This window comes from Sitodiplosis mosellana, unplaced genomic scaffold (assembly GCF_009176505.1).
Source record: "Sitodiplosis mosellana isolate CC-2019 unplaced genomic scaffold, AAFC_SMos_1.0 Smas_scaffold_2, whole genome shotgun sequence".
In the NCBI taxonomy this organism is placed as follows: domain Eukaryota; kingdom Metazoa; phylum Arthropoda; class Insecta; order Diptera; family Cecidomyiidae; genus Sitodiplosis; species Sitodiplosis mosellana.
This window is the reverse complement of record NW_022595245.1, coordinates 2536890-2555725: the sequence shown is the minus strand read 5'-3', so window position 1 is coordinate 2555725 and position 18836 is coordinate 2536890. Positions and strand designations below refer to the sequence as shown.

The 18836-nt window shown below is 37.0% G+C and overlaps 4 protein-coding genes across 10 annotated transcripts in view; 3 read left to right on the top strand and 1 right to left on the bottom strand.

Annotated features, from left to right (window-relative positions):
* LOC129565252 (calcium uptake protein 1 homolog, mitochondrial-like) overlaps positions 1 to 12091 on the top strand; it is a 15810-nt gene extending 3719 nt beyond the window's left edge. For both annotated transcript variants that reach the window (XM_055439912.1, XM_055439913.1), the window contains 5 exons: positions 1629 to 1743; positions 10204 to 10234; positions 10445 to 10574; positions 10909 to 11368; positions 11584 to 12091. In XM_055439912.1, coding sequence (XP_055295887.1) covers positions 1629 to 1743; positions 10204 to 10234; positions 10445 to 10574; positions 10909 to 11368; positions 11584 to 11738 — 891 coding nt within the window. In that variant the 3' untranslated portion in view covers positions 11739 to 12091. The remainder of the gene's footprint in view (positions 1 to 1628; positions 1744 to 10203; positions 10235 to 10444; positions 10575 to 10908; positions 11369 to 11583) is intronic.
* LOC129565253 (carbohydrate sulfotransferase 11) lies at positions 1802 to 9387 on the bottom strand. Of its 3 annotated transcripts, none has more exons than XM_055439915.1 (6): positions 8725 to 9387; positions 5814 to 6228; positions 5058 to 5436; positions 4604 to 4854; positions 4088 to 4371; positions 1802 to 3804 (listed from the first exon to the last, which is right to left on the bottom strand). In XM_055439915.1, the coding sequence occupies exons 2-6, from the start codon at positions 6036 to 6038 to the stop codon at positions 3606 to 3608; spliced, it is 1338 nt and encodes a 445-aa protein (XP_055295890.1). In that variant the 5' UTR covers positions 6039 to 6228; positions 8725 to 9387; the 3' UTR covers positions 1802 to 3605. The 3 variants fall into 3 exon arrangements, with proteins under 3 accessions (XP_055295890.1, XP_055295891.1, XP_055295889.1); XM_055439916.1 differs by having other exon boundaries at positions 5058 to 5442; positions 8725 to 9382; XM_055439914.1 differs by having other exon boundaries at positions 5058 to 5442; positions 5814 to 6225; positions 8725 to 9381.
* A 32-nt stretch (positions 12092 to 12123) lies between the features above and the next one.
* LOC129565256 (protein cornichon homolog 4) lies at positions 12124 to 14403 on the top strand. Its single transcript, XM_055439920.1, has 4 exons — positions 12124 to 12359; positions 12457 to 12658; positions 12841 to 12961; positions 13232 to 14403. Exons 1-4 carry the CDS (start codon positions 12285 to 12287, stop codon positions 13302 to 13304), a joined length of 471 nt encoding a protein of 156 aa, XP_055295895.1. The 5' UTR covers positions 12124 to 12284; the 3' UTR covers positions 13305 to 14403.
* A 1479-nt stretch (positions 14404 to 15882) lies between these two features.
* Positions 15883 to 18836, top strand: part of LOC129565436 (1-phosphatidylinositol 4,5-bisphosphate phosphodiesterase classes I and II) — a 124135-nt gene continuing 121181 nt past the window's right edge. The window contains exon 1 of one of the 4 annotated variants that reach the window (XM_055440362.1): positions 15883 to 18646. The gene's annotated coding sequence lies outside the window, so the exon portion shown is untranslated. The remainder of the gene's footprint in view (positions 18647 to 18836) is intronic. The other 3 variants (XM_055440360.1, XM_055440363.1, XM_055440361.1) reach the window with 3 other exon arrangements.

Genomic DNA, 18836 nt, shown 5'->3' with positions numbered 1-18836 from the left:
ACACACACACACACACACACACACACACACACACACACACACACACACAGAGTTCAGTCGCACACCCATTCAAACTCATACATGAACGAAAAACTTGTAGTGCCTGCGGCTTTCGAATGAGTTGCATAATGCGAAAATTCTTTTTTTTGCCACTCAAAAGAAAGCGCAAGCAAGAAAAAAAAAAGAAGTGTCATCCAATTTGTCATGTTTATTCATCATCGTTGCAATTAGACGAAATGCAAATGATGAAATAGCTTTTGTTTAGATAATCTAAATCTTTGTGTGTGTCTTCTTGTTGTTTTAAATACATCTTTTTTTCTCTTTCGAAGCGAAAAACAAGAGAAAACAAAAACCGTGAAAAGGATTTGCACAGTGCAAAGTGTTTGTCATTAGTTTTGCATAAAAAAGGGAAAATTTTACACTTACACCCCGAGACTCATTATTATTCATTTTTGTTTCTCATTATTCATCTTTCGCTCTCTGTTCCGTTTGCATTGCAAACGATGTACTATATTCACGATTTTCCGCTCACATTCACACGTAGCAAACAGAACCGAAAGAAAAATTGTAGCAATAAAAGTGAGTTAGCAAGCGAACGAACCATAGATAACGCACACAAATCCAAAGTAGTGTAGTAATCTATTCAAATGTTCAATTTCCCTGGCACTTTCACTCCCTCTCACTCTATCACCATTCCATCGGAACACCGGTATAGAATTAGCAAAGAATAGTTATAGAAAATATCGCACAAGATAGTTGAATACATTTTAATTGGATCCGCACACCGACTGAAACGGAATTGTCAAATTAGAGCCTCTTTTTCTCACACTTTGTTTAGCCTGTTGTTTCTTTTGCCTCGCGCCAATCGAATTTTGTCGCTTACACACTCTCTCTCTCTCTCTCTCTCTATCTATCTATCTATTGGTTGCACTTGTTCAAGACTCTAACTGAATGTGTGCTATAGCTATATTTTCTGTTTTCTGTACATGGCATGAGAATCGTGTTCAGCACATTGTTTCGTCTTTTGTCTAATCTAAAACAAAACAAAACTGAATTTTCCGTTGACTTCGTTGCTTTTTTACTTGATGGCCTCCGCTTTCATAGGACACTAAAACTGGTTGCAGCACGCGCCTCTCTCCCATTCTCTGCTGCTGTGCACTGTAGTAAATATATTTGTCGTTCCGAATTTCATGACTTAATTCGAACATAAAGTTCGCTGCAAGAATCTTGCAAACAGTTTTATATTGTCTCCTATAAGCGGATTTCCACCAAATAATTTCACTCTGTTACAACACACACTTACACTCTTTACTCTCTCTCTCTCTTTCTCTCTTTCACTCACATACACACACTCTATCTCTTCTTACGCTCTATTGCTATCAAAACATTCTTATCGCTTTTCGAATGTTCCGGTTCGTTATACATATTTCTTTTTTCCGTTGTTAATGTCTATCTTTCACTCTCTCTCTCTCTATCTGTTTTTGTTTCGAGAATGCTTTTTGTGGATTCGAAGGATTTGTTATCCATTAGTAGTTTAGTTTGTATTTCGTTCATTTTTTTTTTCTCGAAATGGCAAAAACATTAATGCGATTTTTATTGAAATGTATTGTTCGATTATTTCCCATTAGACCGTCACCCAACGACTTGATTTGAGTTTGGACAAAGATAGTATCTTCTACAAATTGGGCTCATACGGATTAATTTCATTCTCCGATTACATTTTCCTGTTGACCGTTTTATCGAGTAAGTAGACAAACCCAAAATTGCACATAAATTGGACACCATTTTGCTTTTTGCATTATATTTTTTTAATTATATCATCAGTTTTATTGATCAGTCTGTATATAAGAGAGATTTTACAATATAAATTACATCAACTTCCAAGAATAGATGACACACTTTCCACTGAGATGAATAACAATGACATATCCCATTTTGTGTGGACGTATGGCTTTTTTAGCTGATTAACTTTAATTAGATCGATCAGAGACACAACGAACAAAAGAAGATACGATACTGAAAAATACATACATATATAGTCTCTTACATTTAAATCACCACCACCATCACGACGACGACATTACACAAATAAAAATGAAACATAAAATCGAATAGAATTGCTCCACTTTGTCTCCTTCTTTCTATCGCAATAAAAATACATCTATAAATTTTCAAGTAAATATCAAAAATTCCAAAAAGGCGAACTTAATTTCACGAGTATGTGTCTCTCTATCGCGCGCGCGGGATAACGACAACAACGACGACAATGACAATTGCATGGTGTGTATGTGGATCGATTTTGGACCAAAGCCAAAATAATTCATGAAATATTCAAAAGCGTTTTTCAGTTCCTTTATCCATCATGATGATTTCTTTTTTTTTCTCTTTCGAGTTTCGATTGTCTTCTTTCTTCTTTTTTCCCGCTATTTTTGCCCATTCTGTCCGCTCGGCATGTGTGGATGTTGCTTTGTCCTCAAAAATCGAAATTCCATTTCGAGACATTCCAGAGCAATTCTTCCTTTGGTTCGCTTCAATCGAGTCTCCCCGCGTGTACTTCAAAGTAATGTAGAAATATTTGGACTTTTCAATTGAGTAGATATTACATAGTCGAAATCTCTGCGGCAGCAACAACAACAGTACTGGCGCGTTCGAAATAGAAAAGAAATCGTTCAAATTTTGGCTATAAGTAGTCCAATAAATTTTGCGTGTTAACTCTGCCAGAAACGTATTTAAATTTACATGCATCACAATTTTGTTTTTTTTTTTCTTTCTTTTTCCATTGTTCTTCCAATTTTTCTCTTCATTTTTTCTTTCCTTCTTTGCTGTCCCGTTACTCCGACAAGAAAAAATACATTTTACGAACTTCGTGCTAACTACATCATAACTTTAGAGAAAAAAAATTCTGCCAGTGAATTCTGAATTCACCCAAGTGAACTGCAGCCTCATTGTCTTTGGTAATGGTTGTTTGATGTTGTTTTTTCCTTTTTTTTTAGTTCGCTGTTGTTGTTGTAAAGTTTTCGTAATTAGGAAATAGATTCTATTCACTACATTCACCTGTTCTCTTCAATATACATATAATTCGTGCACTTCTATCTAATTACTTGTGAAAAATATGTGTTTTTTACTCTAACGATTTCATATATGTATAGTATATGTATGTGTATATGAGTTATATGAGTCATATCAATAAACATGAATCAGGAAAACGAGCGAATTAAGAGTGAAAAATAAATGCAAAAAAGTTGAGTGTTCTGTCAATGACATCCATACTCACAATACACTCGAACTAGTTTGTTTAAAATACAATAAATTTTCGTTTTCAATGAATGAATCGAACAAAATGGCCTGAATGAGCCGAAATGAGATTCTCGTAGATGATTTTTTTTTTCACTTTCTTTGGCTTGTAGAAAAATACGTTCTAAATTCACAAATAATTTATAAATAGTTTGTTTTTTGTTGTTGTTGTTATGTATAGAGGTCCGTTGCAAACGATCTTAATAATTTAGTGGGCTTTCGGCTTTTTAATCGCGTTTCTACCAATTTTCTCTTAGTTTTTGTTTCGGTTGGTTAGTTAGTTGGCCGTTTTTCTTCTCTCTTCTTCTTCACTACACGGTGGTGATTGTTATTGCTGTTGCTTTTGCTGTTGCTACAGTTGTAACATTTGGTGTTTTTGTTGTTGGTGGTTTACTCGATTTTTTCACTATATCAAAATACTTTGTACTGTTATACCCGAACAAATCAAAATCGGCCCCGTATATTTTCAATAAGTCCGTTAGAATGACGTCGTCGAGCTTCGAAAAATATCTGAGCAAAAGAGATGAGGAGCAAATTGAAAATGAGACAAATTGACGAGGACACTGATTAATTGCTCAATAACAATCAAATCTTTGAATAAATGGGTGGAAGTTAGCTGAACAATCTCCATGACAATGAAATGGAAATTGTAAATGTCCGTACTTGAATGAAAAACCAAAGGAAAAGCCAATGGTCAACACAACGAAAACAAAATCATGACATTGGTCAATTGGCAATTGCAGTTTCATCCACTTAACTTAAACCACATTTAATTGATATACCACACACTTACTTGTTAATAAGTTTTGCCGTTTGATGCGTCGATTCGTTAGAGATTGAGCGAATTTTTTTGCCGGCTGGCATTTTATTCAAAAGTAGCGTCTCGAGACCACTTTGCCGAATAATGTATTCAGTATCACGTTGGAATGTTTCAACTTTGGCAATTAGAGTGTAATTAATACTGCATGGCGTACAAAATGAATAGATGGGCGTCCAATGCTCATCGAAACGTTCTCCCTTCTTATAGTTATCGATTAAAAATAAAATAAATTCTTTGAATGTTGGTCCAGGCGGTTTCTGCAACGAGAACAAAAGAGCGCACGCACATGCACACGTATTACCCGTCACATTAAGAACAGAGCACGAACAATTTGTAAAATAAAGTTTTGACAGTAGCAAAAATTGAACCGCTCTCTTGGCGCGAGAGCGTGAGCGGAAGACAACACGGGATTGAAAAATGGAGAAATAAAGAACGATATAGATAGAAATTGGGGAAAGTAGGAAAAAAAAGACTCAGGAAATTGCTTACCCGTTTATTTCCCTTGCGAAAGTCTTTAATGATGTGATCGCCCAATAGTTTGTAGTACTTGTTGCGACGACTTTCCAATTTGTTGCGATAGCCGGATAAAAGTCGTTCGAACGGTTCACGTACTATAAGAAATGACAATGAGTTGAAGAGTGCTTCGTTTAGTTCGGTGTCAGATGGTCGTGGAAAACGTTTGCGTGCCAATTCGAGTGGTGATGCTTTGGTGCGTTGCAAAAATTGAACATCATATCCGCCTATGTGTGTGTGAGTGAAATTGAAAATGAAAATGATAAACAGAGTCAGAGGCTGCCACATAAATTGTCGGTTGCAAATGGAAAATTATTTAAGTGCAAATGGCAATTCGTGCCACTCGCCGTTGAAATATGAATCAAAATTGCAAATGATGTGTGCGGCTGCACGAGCAGCAGCAATAGCACTATAGCAATGATACACTTGCCTAATATATTAAAATAGTACATCCATGTTGAGCTGGCCGCTTTAAAAACATTACACCATGCAATACCGTGGCCAGATGAAATGAAAAATTCCCATGCATTTGGCGGATATCGGTCAACCATATCATATTTGGTGCAAGTTTTCCACAAATGATCTCGCCTTTGTTGGAATGCCCGTTCGGCAACCGCCACTTTTTCCTCGCCATACTCATAAATTGGATTGACAGTCGTTGTGCTGGATGGAATTGGGAGTGCTGGTGAATATTGCGTCGCTTTTCCCATCACACCAGCACGATTTATTGATTTATTTAAAACTCCCCCAGCTCCAAATTTATGATAGTTGAACCGTTTGTACGATGGCAAACGTTGCCGATGCTGTTGCTGTTTCTGCGAAATAATACAAAATTTTCGGTATATAAATGTTTACTCGGTCATAACCAGAATGCCATCATAAATTATTCAAATGAGATTTAATATGCATTGCGTATTTGTTTATGCCTTCCCATTGATGTCAATTTGTGCATATTCAAATGGGAAAAAATTGCAATACGAATGCACAGTGCACATGCCATGCAATTTGCAAAGCAGTCCCATTTATTCGTTGTCGTTCGCTCTCTCTCTGTCTCTCTCTCTCTCTCTCTCTCTCTCTCTCTCTCTCTCTCTCTCTCTATCTGGATGTGTTTATTTTTCGGTTCAATATTTTTTTGGGGTATTTTTAAGCATGGCGTAATGGTTTCGATAGAGTCGTAATAACTTACCTCATCGCCCAAATGGTTTCCGTTTCCATTGATGCCATTTTTTACAGCGGCGGCGGATGTCATTGAAACCGTTGACAAAGATGATGATTCCCATGCGGCGAACGATTCACGTAACAGTACAATGAAATAAATCCCAATGACTGACACAATGAGCAAAACTTTTAAGCACAATTGTAGTCGCTTTTTCGTACATTGTATCGATACCATCATTTTGGTCGGATGCATTTTTTTTCCTCTCTCCTCATTCGAAATATCGTTGCCCGTGTTGTTGTCCAATATTAATGCTGTGATTATTCATTATTTTAATATAGTTTCCGTGTTGTTTGCGGCGGTGGCCCAAACAAACCACTTTATTTATGGCCTTTACTAAGTAAAATTTTCTGCCATCAATTGTCCGGTGCCATTTTCGACGCTTCTAAATAAACAAAAAGAAAAGAAAAAACCGTCTTCTATTAGAATAACCCATTCTATTTTTAAACGGAATGAACGTTTTTTGTTGTGGTGGTTGGGGTTGTAACAAATTATCGCAAAATCTATTGGAAGATCGTTTAAATCGCGTGCTGCACACATTGCAATCGAGTCGACCGAGTTCAATGTGCTTTTCATTAATTTGCTGTAAGCTTAAATTAATTAGACGTTTAAAAATCGATGTTCGAGAAATAGTTTAGCCCATTTTGAGTGGAAAGTTTTTGGCGCACAACTCAGTGGTGTTTTTAGCCCCAAGTATGTGTGTGTGTTCGAGCGGCCGAACAGTGAAGCTGGTAGTTTTGAAGAAAATGACGATCAACACAATATAAACGATGAACATGAAGAAGCGGACAAGAACATGGCTTCAATGTGAGCAACAAAGAACACCTGTAACTAATAATTTATGGGAGCGCACTATTGTTTGGCTTCACTTTTATTTTCGTTTTTTTTTCTTTCTTTCGATTTTTTCCTACTCCTATTCTTTCAGCCCGAAGTTTGTGTATTCAATTCGGCGGGTTTATTTTGCGTTCATTTTCTCGTTTTTTTTTCATGTGTTTTTTCTGCATTCGATAAATTACACACATTTCAGCCGATATATCGACGGACAATATAGCGTGGTGCTGTGCTTTTATAGTTACTTAACATGCCATACGCTGATTGTGAAAGTGAAATGGCGAGCCGTTTTGTTGAGCTTTCGCTTATGTTGCCTTTCGATTTTCACTCGGTGTCGTTCCATCTTCGACGCTCCTGCCCCCCCCCCCCCCTCTCTCTCTCTCTCTATTGTTTTCCTTTCTCGGCTGCTCGATTAATTTTGGTGGCAAAGGCATTCAAGCAGGCAGCAAGCCAGCTACAGAACAAGGGAGCTCATATCGCATGCAATAGCATTTACATTCACAATCAACTCGATTAAATATTTAATAGCGGTATGTTTTTACTCTTTCGTGTTATCGTCGCACCACATGAGCTCAAAACTGAAAATCGCGTCAATCGAAAAACTGCGATAATTCTCTCGACATCGTCCTCGTCATCGTAATCGTCGTCGTTGCTTTCCTTGCGTCCGCATGTATGTCATGTGTGTGTACCGTTTTAATTCATTACAATAAAGAATTAAGCTGTGAGGTGACACGATTGTGCCGTGATCAAATGGTGTGTACACCATCAAAGCCCATAAACGGGTGGCGCTCACTTGGTTGTTTCACGCGCCCGCGCTCCTCCGCCCCCACCCATATACACACACTCAGAATGTGTGTTGTTTGAACTGTCGCGTGAACAGGCAAGAAAAAAAAAACCAAAACAACAATAACAGGGAAAAAACAATGAAAAAAAGCTATGCTCAAAAACTTACACAATAATCGTTTTCATGGGGGCAACACATTCAATGTTTAAATAAATTGAATGACTGACTGGCTGTGCACGATTATATGACTGTTGCTATTGTTTACGTCTTTTTTTCATCCTTTCATTCGCAACTGATTTACTATTTCGTCGGATCGATGAACCCATTTTCGAATGCATTTTCACATTCTTCTTCGGCCTTTTTTTGCTGTGCATTCAATTTAAAAGCCACTTGGGGTTTTGTCAATTTTCTCTCTATTTTCCAATTTTTCTTCTCTCGTTTTTTCCAATTTTCTGCGGTTGAATGATTGCAAGTGCTCGACATGTCGATTGTTTCATTCAAATGGCGCGTATTGAATCGAAAAATGGAAAAGAGTTCGGTGATATAGGGAAACCCAATTTGAGAACGAATGAAAAAGGGGGCTAGTACGTGTTTCGCACAAGACACATGAATGACGTTGTTGAACGGCATTGTTTGACGTCATCATGGAAATGGCTTGGAAAGCTTTTTCCTGACAAGAGTTGTGTTGCTCTTGCAACACCACGGCGAACGGTATGGAGCGGAGTGGAGTGAACAGGCGAGCTACATGCAATGACTTGCGACTACTGGTTTACACAAATAAAATCATCAAATCCATTTCAATGATGTGTCGACTGACCATTTCAAAATTGGACGAGAGAGAGATAGGAAAAGAAATAGCAGCAGAAGAAGAAAATCAAGGCGTCGGGTCACAAATTTTCAGAGCTATATTTAGTAGTTATTCGGAGAAAATGCAACAAATCCATCGATTGCTTGGTTTTTGCGTCGTTTCTCGAATCATCTGATTGGAAGTGGAATGAACACGAAAAGCTACCGAATTTTCTTTTCTCGGAGAGTATGAATCACGCGCATCATACAAGTAGCTACGGCATCGGCAAACACACCGAAACAAAAGAAAAATCGGTATACCAATAATCCCGTATATATTTTTTTTCCACTCTTGACTCATTTGTCTTTTTCAAATCTTATCAATGTATCGCCATTGGCGCAGGAAATTGTAGGCTTCCTGTTCGCTTTCTTATCTAGTCAATGCAAATCAATAAAATCGAAAGAAAAAAACACACTTACGTCGACTTAATATACAAGCCAAAGTGGATTCTCGATGATTCCAAGTGAGTCTTTTGTCGTCGTCGTCGTTGGGCAAAGACGAAAAAAATAATCACATTTTCTCTGTCGCTTCCAATTAATCGGCCAATTCACTTTTATCTTTTAACTTTTTTTTATCACAATCTTAAGTCGAAATTTGTTCGCTTTGCAAATTTAAAAATGAAGAATAAAAAAATTAGACCGAAATGAAAAAACCGAAAGAAATTTGGTTGAATGAATACGCGCGTGAACAGAATCTGCACGATTTTAACTGTTTGCACAGCGATGGCTGTCTGAGAACAGAACGAACAAAGTTTCTTCGCACGGCGATTGCCAAGCACTTGTGTTTTGCAAATTTCACGCACACATCGATGGGCTATGACTAAGGACAATGATAATAGCAAGCATACACTGTCGCGTTTGGCCGTTGTGTGAGTGTGGAAAAAGTTTTTCCATCATCTGGTGGATTGGATTTGCGAGAGAGACTTGTGCGATAACACCAACGCACACGCAAACATACATACACACACAAACCATTCCCGCTCAAATGGAGAGCTGTTGCCAATGTATGTATTGACGCCACTATGTCGCTGTTCACAATATTTTGAGGGGTAATTTTGACCGACTCTGTTGCTTTCGACTGTGCTACTGTGTGTTGATACACAGGCAAATTTGCCGTTTACCAAAAGCGCGTTTGTCATCTTCTCTCTCGTTCAAAAAGCGCGTTCGCAATCTGTGGTTGTGTTTGAGACCTCCTCAAGCCCAAAACAGTGAGTGGATAACGTGGCACAAGAAATTGGAATAACAACGGCAAACGTATACCGTTTTTCTCTTTGTTTTTTTTTTCGTCGTTCTTCCACGGAATGATTTGGCAAATCGATGCCGTCTTGCGCATATCCATTATTTTCATTTCGGGAAAACGTGATTAGCATGTGGTCGGTGTATTTGATATCACGAACGTAGTGAGCCTCACACTGGAGAGGGTGTATAAGTATATATCGTTGTATTATACCGTTCATTGTTTACTATACCCTCATTTTTGTACGTTAGAGATAAGAATCCAAACACTTTGCATTTGTTGTAAATGAACGAGAAAATGTGGCATGAATTCATGCCAAGGAAATTCCACGAAGAGAATAATTTCCAACTTTTTTTTCCTCTTGTGAGCGAGCGGCGGCGGTATACAAAAACATATGGTCATTGATATGCCACTAGCTTTGAAGAATTGTTGATCAACGATGACAACGTTACCGTTGCTGCTTTATTTTGCCATTCGCAAACAAAGACATTCGCTTTCAAATGAAAAGCAACAAAAACAATGCTTCCCTTTGACATACACAACAAACAATAACTCATTCTGTCTCAACGGAAAAAAATGCCATCTAGGATTAAGTACAAAGCATTCTATTTTTGTGTTGATTCCATTGTTTTCATTCGGATTGTTTTCTTCTTTCATTTCAGCTTCGAGGCGCCATTTCGAGATTGCATTTCGGTATGAAAATTATACGAATTTACAGGTACCACCCAAATGGAGGAAGGCCCATTTAATTTGACCATTCGCTTAATGCATATAATTTGGACACTCCACTGGGAACCCTTACGCGAAAAAATAAAAACACACGACACTATTAAACGAACCATTAAAACTCAAAACACACATATAATTAATTCGCATTAATTTCCTCTGATTCATGTAATATAGCCTATTCGATTTGAACGGGGACGGCGATGTTGATTGCGAAGAGTTCGAAAAGGTGGCCACATTGGTGCAAAAACAAACGAGCATTGGTAGTCGCCATCGCGATCATGCAAACACGGGAAATACATTTAAGGTAATTTCATTCATTTCAGATGATTTAGCGTTTTGTTTTCATTTTCACATGATTTCATTTAATTTGTTTCTTACTTCTTTTTGATGGCTTATAAATCTGCACTTTAATTAAACAAAATACACTTTTTCACATTAGCTTTACATTATCACGTTTTTATTGCGCTTCTTTTTCTAGTAAAAATATTGCTTTACTAGTGAATAATTGCTTTTTTTGTCTTTGAAAAAAAAAATTGTAGGATTTTATAGTACGTATCATTGGAATGAAATGAATTTAATTCTAATTTTCAAATGGAAGTTTCCAATCCAAATTCTGATGCATTCTTTTCGATTTACAGGGCGTCAATTCAGCATTAACCACATATTTCTTTGGCAAAAAAATGGACAAAAAGTTGACAATTGAGAAATTCTTGGATTTCCAACAGCAAATTCAACGTGAAATTTTGTCGCTGGAATTTCGGCGTAAAAATCCAACGGATGAAGGCAAAATTAGCGAAAGTGATTTTGCCGAACTGTTGCTTGCCTATGCGGGACTTTCGGATAAGAAAAAAGCAAAGAAGATGAAACGAGTGAAGAAGCGGTTCCGTGATCATGGCACCGGCATTTCGTTGAAAGATTATTTGGATTTCTTCCATTTTTTGAATAACATTAATGACGTTGACACAGCACTTACATTTTATCACATTGCCGGTGCCTCAATCGATCAGGCTACACTTAAACATGTAGCAAAGACTGTGGCACATGTGGAGCTGTCCGACCATGTTGTCGATGTTGTGTTCACTATTTTCGATGAGAATTGTAAGATTCGTTGCTCTTTATGTATATATTCTTCTAATTCTGTCAATTCAGTCAATTTCTGATTCTGATTCACAGTCGGATTGGTTTGATTGATTCTAGTTCAATTCAATTCTGTTTTTATTTCATTTTTTGATTTTATTGTTGGATTTTTAATCTATTTTAGATTTAATTTCATTTTTCCATTTTAATTCAATTTCTGATTCTCTGCTCCACAGTGGATAATCAATTAAGTAACCGTGAATTTGTGGCCGTGATGAAGAATCGCCTGCTGCGCGGATTGGAAAAACCAAAAGACACTGGCTTCGTCAAACTCATTCACTCGATGTTGAAATGCGCCAAAGACACGAAACCAGTATTGCTGGACATTTAAGCCGACCAACCGATCACTCGCACAGCCTTCATCGTTTATCCTTAAGTCGATGCTCGTGATGATATGACACTAATATTGAACGTTCTTCACAAAGAAACATTAAAATAACGAATTCGAATTTTTTAAGCTTTTTTCTTTCACCACATTATAAATAGTGGTTCTTTCATCTACAATTGACTCATGTTTTTTCATTTTGTTATTAGATTTGTATCATATTTTTCTTCGGTCCATAGCAAACGCATAAATATATTTACATTTTCGACTTTATGTCCAATTAAATGAATTAAATTGCATTGAATTCGCTTTGTCTCAATGATTTTGTTAAATTTTATGAATAAAATTTACGAACACAACAACTGGTATACCGTTTAAACTGCATGTAATCTAGTACGTCAATGGACACGAACGCACTCTGTGCCGGTTGACAGTTCATCTTGGTAGCTCCGTATGTATTTACATTTTGGTTTATTTGTTTTGATAGGTGTTGATTTCCATAAATAAAGTGCCGCAGATTTATTTTAAAAAAACTGAAGGAAAAACAGAAAAATGATTCCAGATCCACTGCTCTTCACGTTTTCTCTCATTGAAACCGGCGGACTTCTGTTTCTACTGGTGTATTATGTATCCTTTGCAAAGAAAAAAAAAACCAACACACATATTTCATACATCCAATTTAAATATTAAATTAGTTTTCCTTACATAAAAAATTACACAATAGACCATCATTTTATCCGATTTAGAATGTGATTATCTGAATGCCCAGCAATGTTGTTCGAAGCTCAATTTTTGGGTCATTCCGAAATTGGTGGCACATGCATTTTTAGCGCTAGCACTTCTATTCACAGGGCATTATTGGCTGTTTTTGTTGAACGTACCGGTACTTGGGTGGAGCGGCTATGAACTCTATAGCCTACCGTCGGGTAAGTAGAAGCGAGAAAATGATGGATTTTTATGTTCAAACACTGATTTAAGCTTAGAATAGCTTGAAATGGCTTGAATTATATGTAGAAGAAAGCAAGCTAAAGACAATAATTTGAGCAAAAAAATCCTCACAAATTAAGATATAAAATAAACTAATCTAATCTAATTTAATAATTTGTAGGAAACATGGGCCTGTTTGATCCAACCGAAATTCATAACCGTGGAATGATTAAAAAACATATGCGCAATTGTATGATCCACTTAGGCTATTTCTTGATTTTTTTCTTCATTTATCTGTATTGGTAAGCATAGCTGCAATCATTTGCATCGTAGACATGAGTAGTCCATTTTGACCAAACCATTTTGAACTAATGAAATTCAATTCGAATTAATTTTTTTTTATTATTTCTTCAATTTTATCAACTCTTTTCAATATATCTACTTCTTTTGTTCTTTTTCCGATTATTCTCTCCATTAAATCACATTTTCTCTCTTGATCATAATTTTTCATTACATTTCATATTTACATAAATTTTCTCTCTTAAAACGAAAATCCAATTTCCTATCCGTAGTTTAATCAACGCGCTTCTCAAAGGTGATCCAATTAGACGGCATGAAGATGGCGAGATTGTCACTGAGTTTTAAGTAAACACCGGTGAATCTCCGAATAATTGTTAAGATGACCCAACGTGATTAACAGCAACAAAAAATACTCAAAACAGCTACGTTTTTATTGATTCAAACGGAAACCAAATTAATACGAAATCTCGGAAATGTTTGCACATAAGCCGCTCCTATTCTTTCTGCTTAAATTTAAATAAATAAATAAATAATGAAAACGTAATTTCGGCGGTGTTGGTACCAATTGTGAAACTTTGCATTGCAAAATGTTGACATTGAATCAATTTCAGTTGTCACACGCCGATAAAAAAAAATCTATTTTGTGTATTGAACCAAATTCGCTCAAGCTAATTATCATCAATTTGGCATTAAATTGGTTTGAGACAGTATTCGTAAAAATCAACATGATTAAAAAAATGAAAATAAAAATAGATTCTTCGTCACACTGTCATTATCAGCTGATTTACATGAGATTACGTAGTGAGCAAGGTATGAAATAAGAAGATAATGAAAGAATAAGAAAAAAGAAGAAGAATGGACAAAAATAAACAAAAAGAATCCACAAATCAAATGGAAAACGATTTTAAACCGAATTTTCGACGCCAATTCAATTATGTTTAGAAGACGTAAAGTCGATTGATGCCAAAACTGCTTCATGGAGTGTCAAAATATTACATGTAGAAATTCCAAATTGTGAACCGGTCAAATAAACGATTTTTTTTTTCATCATTTTGGTTTCATTTGTACGTTTATGTTATTGAACGCAAGAATAGTTTGCTTGTAAATTTGCACATAGCTAAATTGCGTTCCAAAAAATTGCGAATTGTTTTCCGTTTATTTTGTATTAAATTTTTTTCTTTCATGAGATAATTGTCACTTAATTAGACTGATTGTTTAAACATCGAATTATTTAATTATGTCCCCCAATTCGAAGTTACTGAATAAAAAAAAAGCCGAATGAAAAATGTAAACAGTTCGCGTTTTTTGAATTTATTTAGATTGCTAATAAAAAGAAATAGCGGTGAATCAGTTGTATTGTATGTTAGTTGCCAAGGGAAAAGCGGGAACGATTGCCTTTTTAATTCAGCTGAGCTAAGAATAAACATACGAAGAAAATAAAAAATGGTCTGTTATTCAAATTGTGCGAAGTTTGTGTCAAAGCGGAATTGTAAATAAGGACAGGTCATACATTAAAGATACAATCGTGTGTCGAAGCTTGTTCAAACCAAAAAATGTGCTGGGTAACCAACACTAACAACAAGCAGCCGTAACAGCAAGCAGTAATCACAACAAAAACAGTTTGACAGTGGCGTCGTCGGTGGCGGCATTTGTTCAATATATGTATGCCATGTTTGCGGTGGTGTTTGTGCGCTCGGTTTTTCGATATGGGTACCTGTATAGTACAAGTAAAGTAACAAGTGTAATTTGTTGCTCTATCGCGATATCAATGCCATACACAAATAAACGCGCACACGCAATGTCAAAGCGAGTCCATGCCACTTTTTTTACGTCATGCATCGCTACCACTCTCCAGTCAGCCAGCCAAAGAAATGTGCGATGTTTTCGCTCTCTTTTTGCCGTTGTTGAACTGTCTTTCTCTCTTCGCACACAACTACTACTACGAATCTCAGCTCTCTTGTACCTCCGCAATTTTTCGATTGGAGCATATCCTTTTCGGTCCTGTGTGTATGTGTCGTGAAATCCAGCAAAAGCTTGCCATTCGTACGTCGACGTACATTCGCATCGAACATTTGTACGCATCGAGAAAGCTTGTCGCCGTCGTCGGTTGTTTCGCCAAAGCATTTTTATTGATTTGCCTATGTGTTGAAACCTACTATATCGTTTTGGATATTTAGTAGGCTTGCTAACTGATAAGAACCTCACAGTACGAAGCAAGGTACGATTCTGTGCGTTGTGTTCATTCATCCATGTATTTTTTGTTGTACGAACGCATGTCGTTGTTTCTCTCATGTTTATGCGTTCCATTCATGTGCTGTGCATGCTATTGATAAGCGAGGAATAAAACGAACGACGGCGCTGCTGATAGTGACTTCGGCACTTTACTCCTTCCACTCGCTTGCTGTGAATGTTCTGTTCGGCCGTGTATTGTTTACAGTCCCGATTCACATTTGGTGCGCTCACTCGCTCCCTTAGCCAAAGCCTCTCTTTTTCATTTCAAGCAAATTCCCCATGTGAATCATCAAACGTGTGCACGGCTTTACTCTGTGTGTGAATGTATATTTTGGGTTTTGCATCACACACAGGGACAAATACACACATGACACTATTTATGACGGTGTAACACACTGCCAACACCGAACTGAATGAATACACAGAGAAAATGGTCGGCGCGCGCGAAAAATGGACACACTGAGAGTAAGGGGAGAGAGCGAGCGCGGGAGCACAACTGAGAGAGTGCTCGCGAGCGCCAGTCTCTGAAAGAGAAAGACACGAATGGCGTAACAGAAAGCGAAAGAGCGAGAGAGAACGACAAACGCACGCAAATGTGACACGCTGCTCGCTTCAATATTTGATACGGAAAACGGTGAAGTAGCGCGTTGCTACTGCTGTCGCCGCCGCCGATAAAAGCTAAGCATGTATATGAAATAGGAGACGTAAGTTGCTTGCGTTTTGGCTGGTTTTTCGTTCATCAAAATGGGATTGTCTCTCGTTGAAGTATCACGTACGAAAAATCGTCGCAGAGTGTTTCCAAAATCCGTGTGTATATGAGGTGTTTGTTTCTTTTTAAGTTAATAAAACAATTTGTTGTTTTTGCTTCAGATTTTTGTTTTTCGTTCACAAACTTCAACACCGATTTGGAATCGTAACAAAAATTTTACTACTTAATTTGTTTGAACAATAAAAACAGACGAATATTTAACGAAACAAAGTTACAAAACATTTTTAACACACACACACACATTTATCTCGACGAGAAAAGAAACATTAAAGCAGCAGCAGCAGCAGCAGCAGCAGCTAGCTCTCCGTGTTGTTGAAGAGGGTTTTGTGCGAATGGTGCGTTACAATCTATCGGTTGTTTAAATATTAACGATTTCTTCGTGTTTATGCGTAACTCGATACACTCGAACGCTGAATCAGTGTGTGCGTGTGTGTGTTTTTTTCTGCTGCTGTGCTCGCATAAGGATGCGAGACTTTAGATTCAATTCATAATAAACAGAATACCGAATAGAGAGCTATCAAACGACAAAGAATCACAAACAAATCCACATTTTTTTTTTGCAAGACAAAAGTGTGAGATTCAGAGTGTTGAGTGTGAAGCACGAAACCACAATAGCGAAAGTGTCAGAAATATGAATCAATCAGTAGGTTGTGTTACAATTTACAGCGTCCAAGTGAAAATCAAATAAATTGAGTACATGTGCGACATTGACGTTGTCGTCGAAATATTGAGCAAAAATACGAGACAAAAGTAAGAGTTGGAGAGCTCACTTCGAAGTCTGGTGTCATTCGGTGCTCTATATCGAATTTTGTGTGTGTTGTGCATAAAAGTAGTGTGCTGTCACAGAGAGCCACTCTTTTCGGCGGTATTTTGCAATTGCGACACCGTGTGTGCGTCGAATTGTGTGTAATATGTACATTTTCACAACTGAATGATAGAAATACGTAATAAAAACATAAACCAGAACTATAAAACGCAAAATCAAACAAACGATAACAAGAAAGTAGCAAACAAAGAAGAAAGAAAACCGAGAGAAAGAAAGAGAGTAAAAGAAAAGAAACAAAGTTTGGTTGTGCGACAACGATTATGACGACGATGACGACGACGACAACAACAACAACAACACACACCGAAATCACAGATCCCAAAAAATACAGATAAATGAATAAAAAAACAGAGAGCTGTGAAGCGAAACAAGTTTTAATCAGTTCATTCAGAGCAGAGCACGAGAGAAAGAGAGGAAGAGGCTGAAGAGAAAGAAATTTGCCGCACACATCTTATTTTTTTCGTCTTCGGCACAAAATGTTTGTTTCCATGCGATACGAACCAAAGAACCGAGTTTGTTTGAATGCATTGCGATCATGTAAGCTGTCGATTACACGAAAAAGGCAGCGCAAAAATTGCATGTAGATGTGCTTAACACAAACACAGAGAGCACAAATAAAGAGTCACACACTCAATATTTAATTGATTTTATGAGATTTTTCTTCGCTCAATCGATTCTATAAGCAGCAGCACGATACAGATTGTTACATCACGACGACAACGACAACGATTTTTTTCTTCTTTCGTTGTTGCTCTCACAATCTGCTCAGCCGCCCGTCAATCGATTTCCAAACCGAAACAATCGAATCGAATATTATTAAATATATTTTGCGTATGCATTTTTTGTCCGTCTAACTCTCTCTTGCCCCGAACGCTTACAAAATAGATGCGAATGAGAAAAAAAAACAGAACCATAAAATTCAATAAATAAGAAAACAACAACCACCGAAATAAAAAAAAACAGACATAGCACGTAGACCAGTCATAACCATTAATCGAATTCTCGGTCTACGCTCGGCTTTGAAATTAAATCACTGTGATTCAATTTAATTAGTTTTTCTGTTGTGTGTTGTGTGTGAGCTGAGCACAAGTGACCGAATGAATGCGCGCTGTTCCGTATGTACCGAACAAAGAGGCAAAATTGACAATCGTATGACATTTCAAGAGACGAGAGACAAAAACAACAACTCACACTTAATAATAAGAAATATACTCGCAGATTGTTGCTTTTGAAAAACGATTCACCGCTAGTGAAACTGGACACTCAATTAGAAACATATAGTTGGTGTTTTTCTGTTGTTGTTGAAAGAAAAGAATGACAAAAAAGTAAGACAACAACAGACTCATGACAAATGAATGAAATCATAACGAGATAGTTGCAGATTTGTTACACAGCATTTTAAGTACCCCGACGTAAAGTGTTCGAGTCGCGCGCGCTACAGTTGATTAAGAGTCATTTGTTGGATTGTGTGTGTTTTTCTTTCGTTGATTCGTTTGGTGTTTTGAGAGCGAAAACAAATGCGAGCCGCGCGTGAGATGATGAATTTTACTCGATTTATTGATATACAGTGAAGTTACTCAATATCGTTACATGAAACCACCAGCAAGACACTGCTATTGCAAGTAATTGAGCTCTCTCTGTGTCGTTTGTCGATCAGCTAACCAACAGCATCGAATAAATTATCAATCAGCCAACAACATAGCACTGAGAGATAGCAAGAGAGTATACATAACCGGCGGCGACATCACCAATAGCCATTTCAAATCGTCTCACATTCCGCATTTGGTGAAAAACAAGAAATATCCAATTTTGTAATTGGCCAACGACATTTTTCCCAAAAACGTCACAACCAATCAGTTTGTAAGTATCAAACCAATCTCGTACTATTTTGTTCAAATCAATTTCGTAGTCATTTCATTTCAAAGAAATTAATATTCATTGAAAAGAGTTTTTGTTGTTGTAATTGTTGATATTTCCATTAGGCAAAAATCGATCGTTTCGACCATTTCATAATATGTAATGAGAACATCAATTAATCTTACAACGAAAT

Bases quoted from the DNA above. Each gene is read 5' to 3' on its own strand.
- LOC129565253 (XM_055439916.1), bottom strand. From the start codon at position 6,038: ATGCATCCGACCAAAATGATGGTATCGATACAATGTACGAAAAAGCGA. The intron at 5,443-5,813 runs GTAAGTTATTAC...ATTATTTCGCAG, and splicing joins GAAACCATTTGGGCGATGAG to AAACAGCAACAGCATCGGCA. The intron at 4,372-4,603 runs GTAAGCAATTTC...TTCTCGTTGCAG, and splicing joins TTCGCAAGGGAAATAAACGG to AAACCGCCTGGACCAACATT.
- LOC129565256 (XM_055439920.1), top strand. From the start codon at position 12,285: ATGATTCCAGATCCACTGCTCTTCACGTTTTCTCTCATTGAAACCGGC. The intron at 12,659-12,840 runs GTAAGTAGAAGC...AATAATTTGTAG, and splicing joins ACTCTATAGCCTACCGTCGG to GAAACATGGGCCTGTTTGAT. The intron at 12,962-13,231 runs GTAAGCATAGCT...TCCTATCCGTAG, and splicing joins TTCTTCATTTATCTGTATTG to TTTAATCAACGCGCTTCTCA.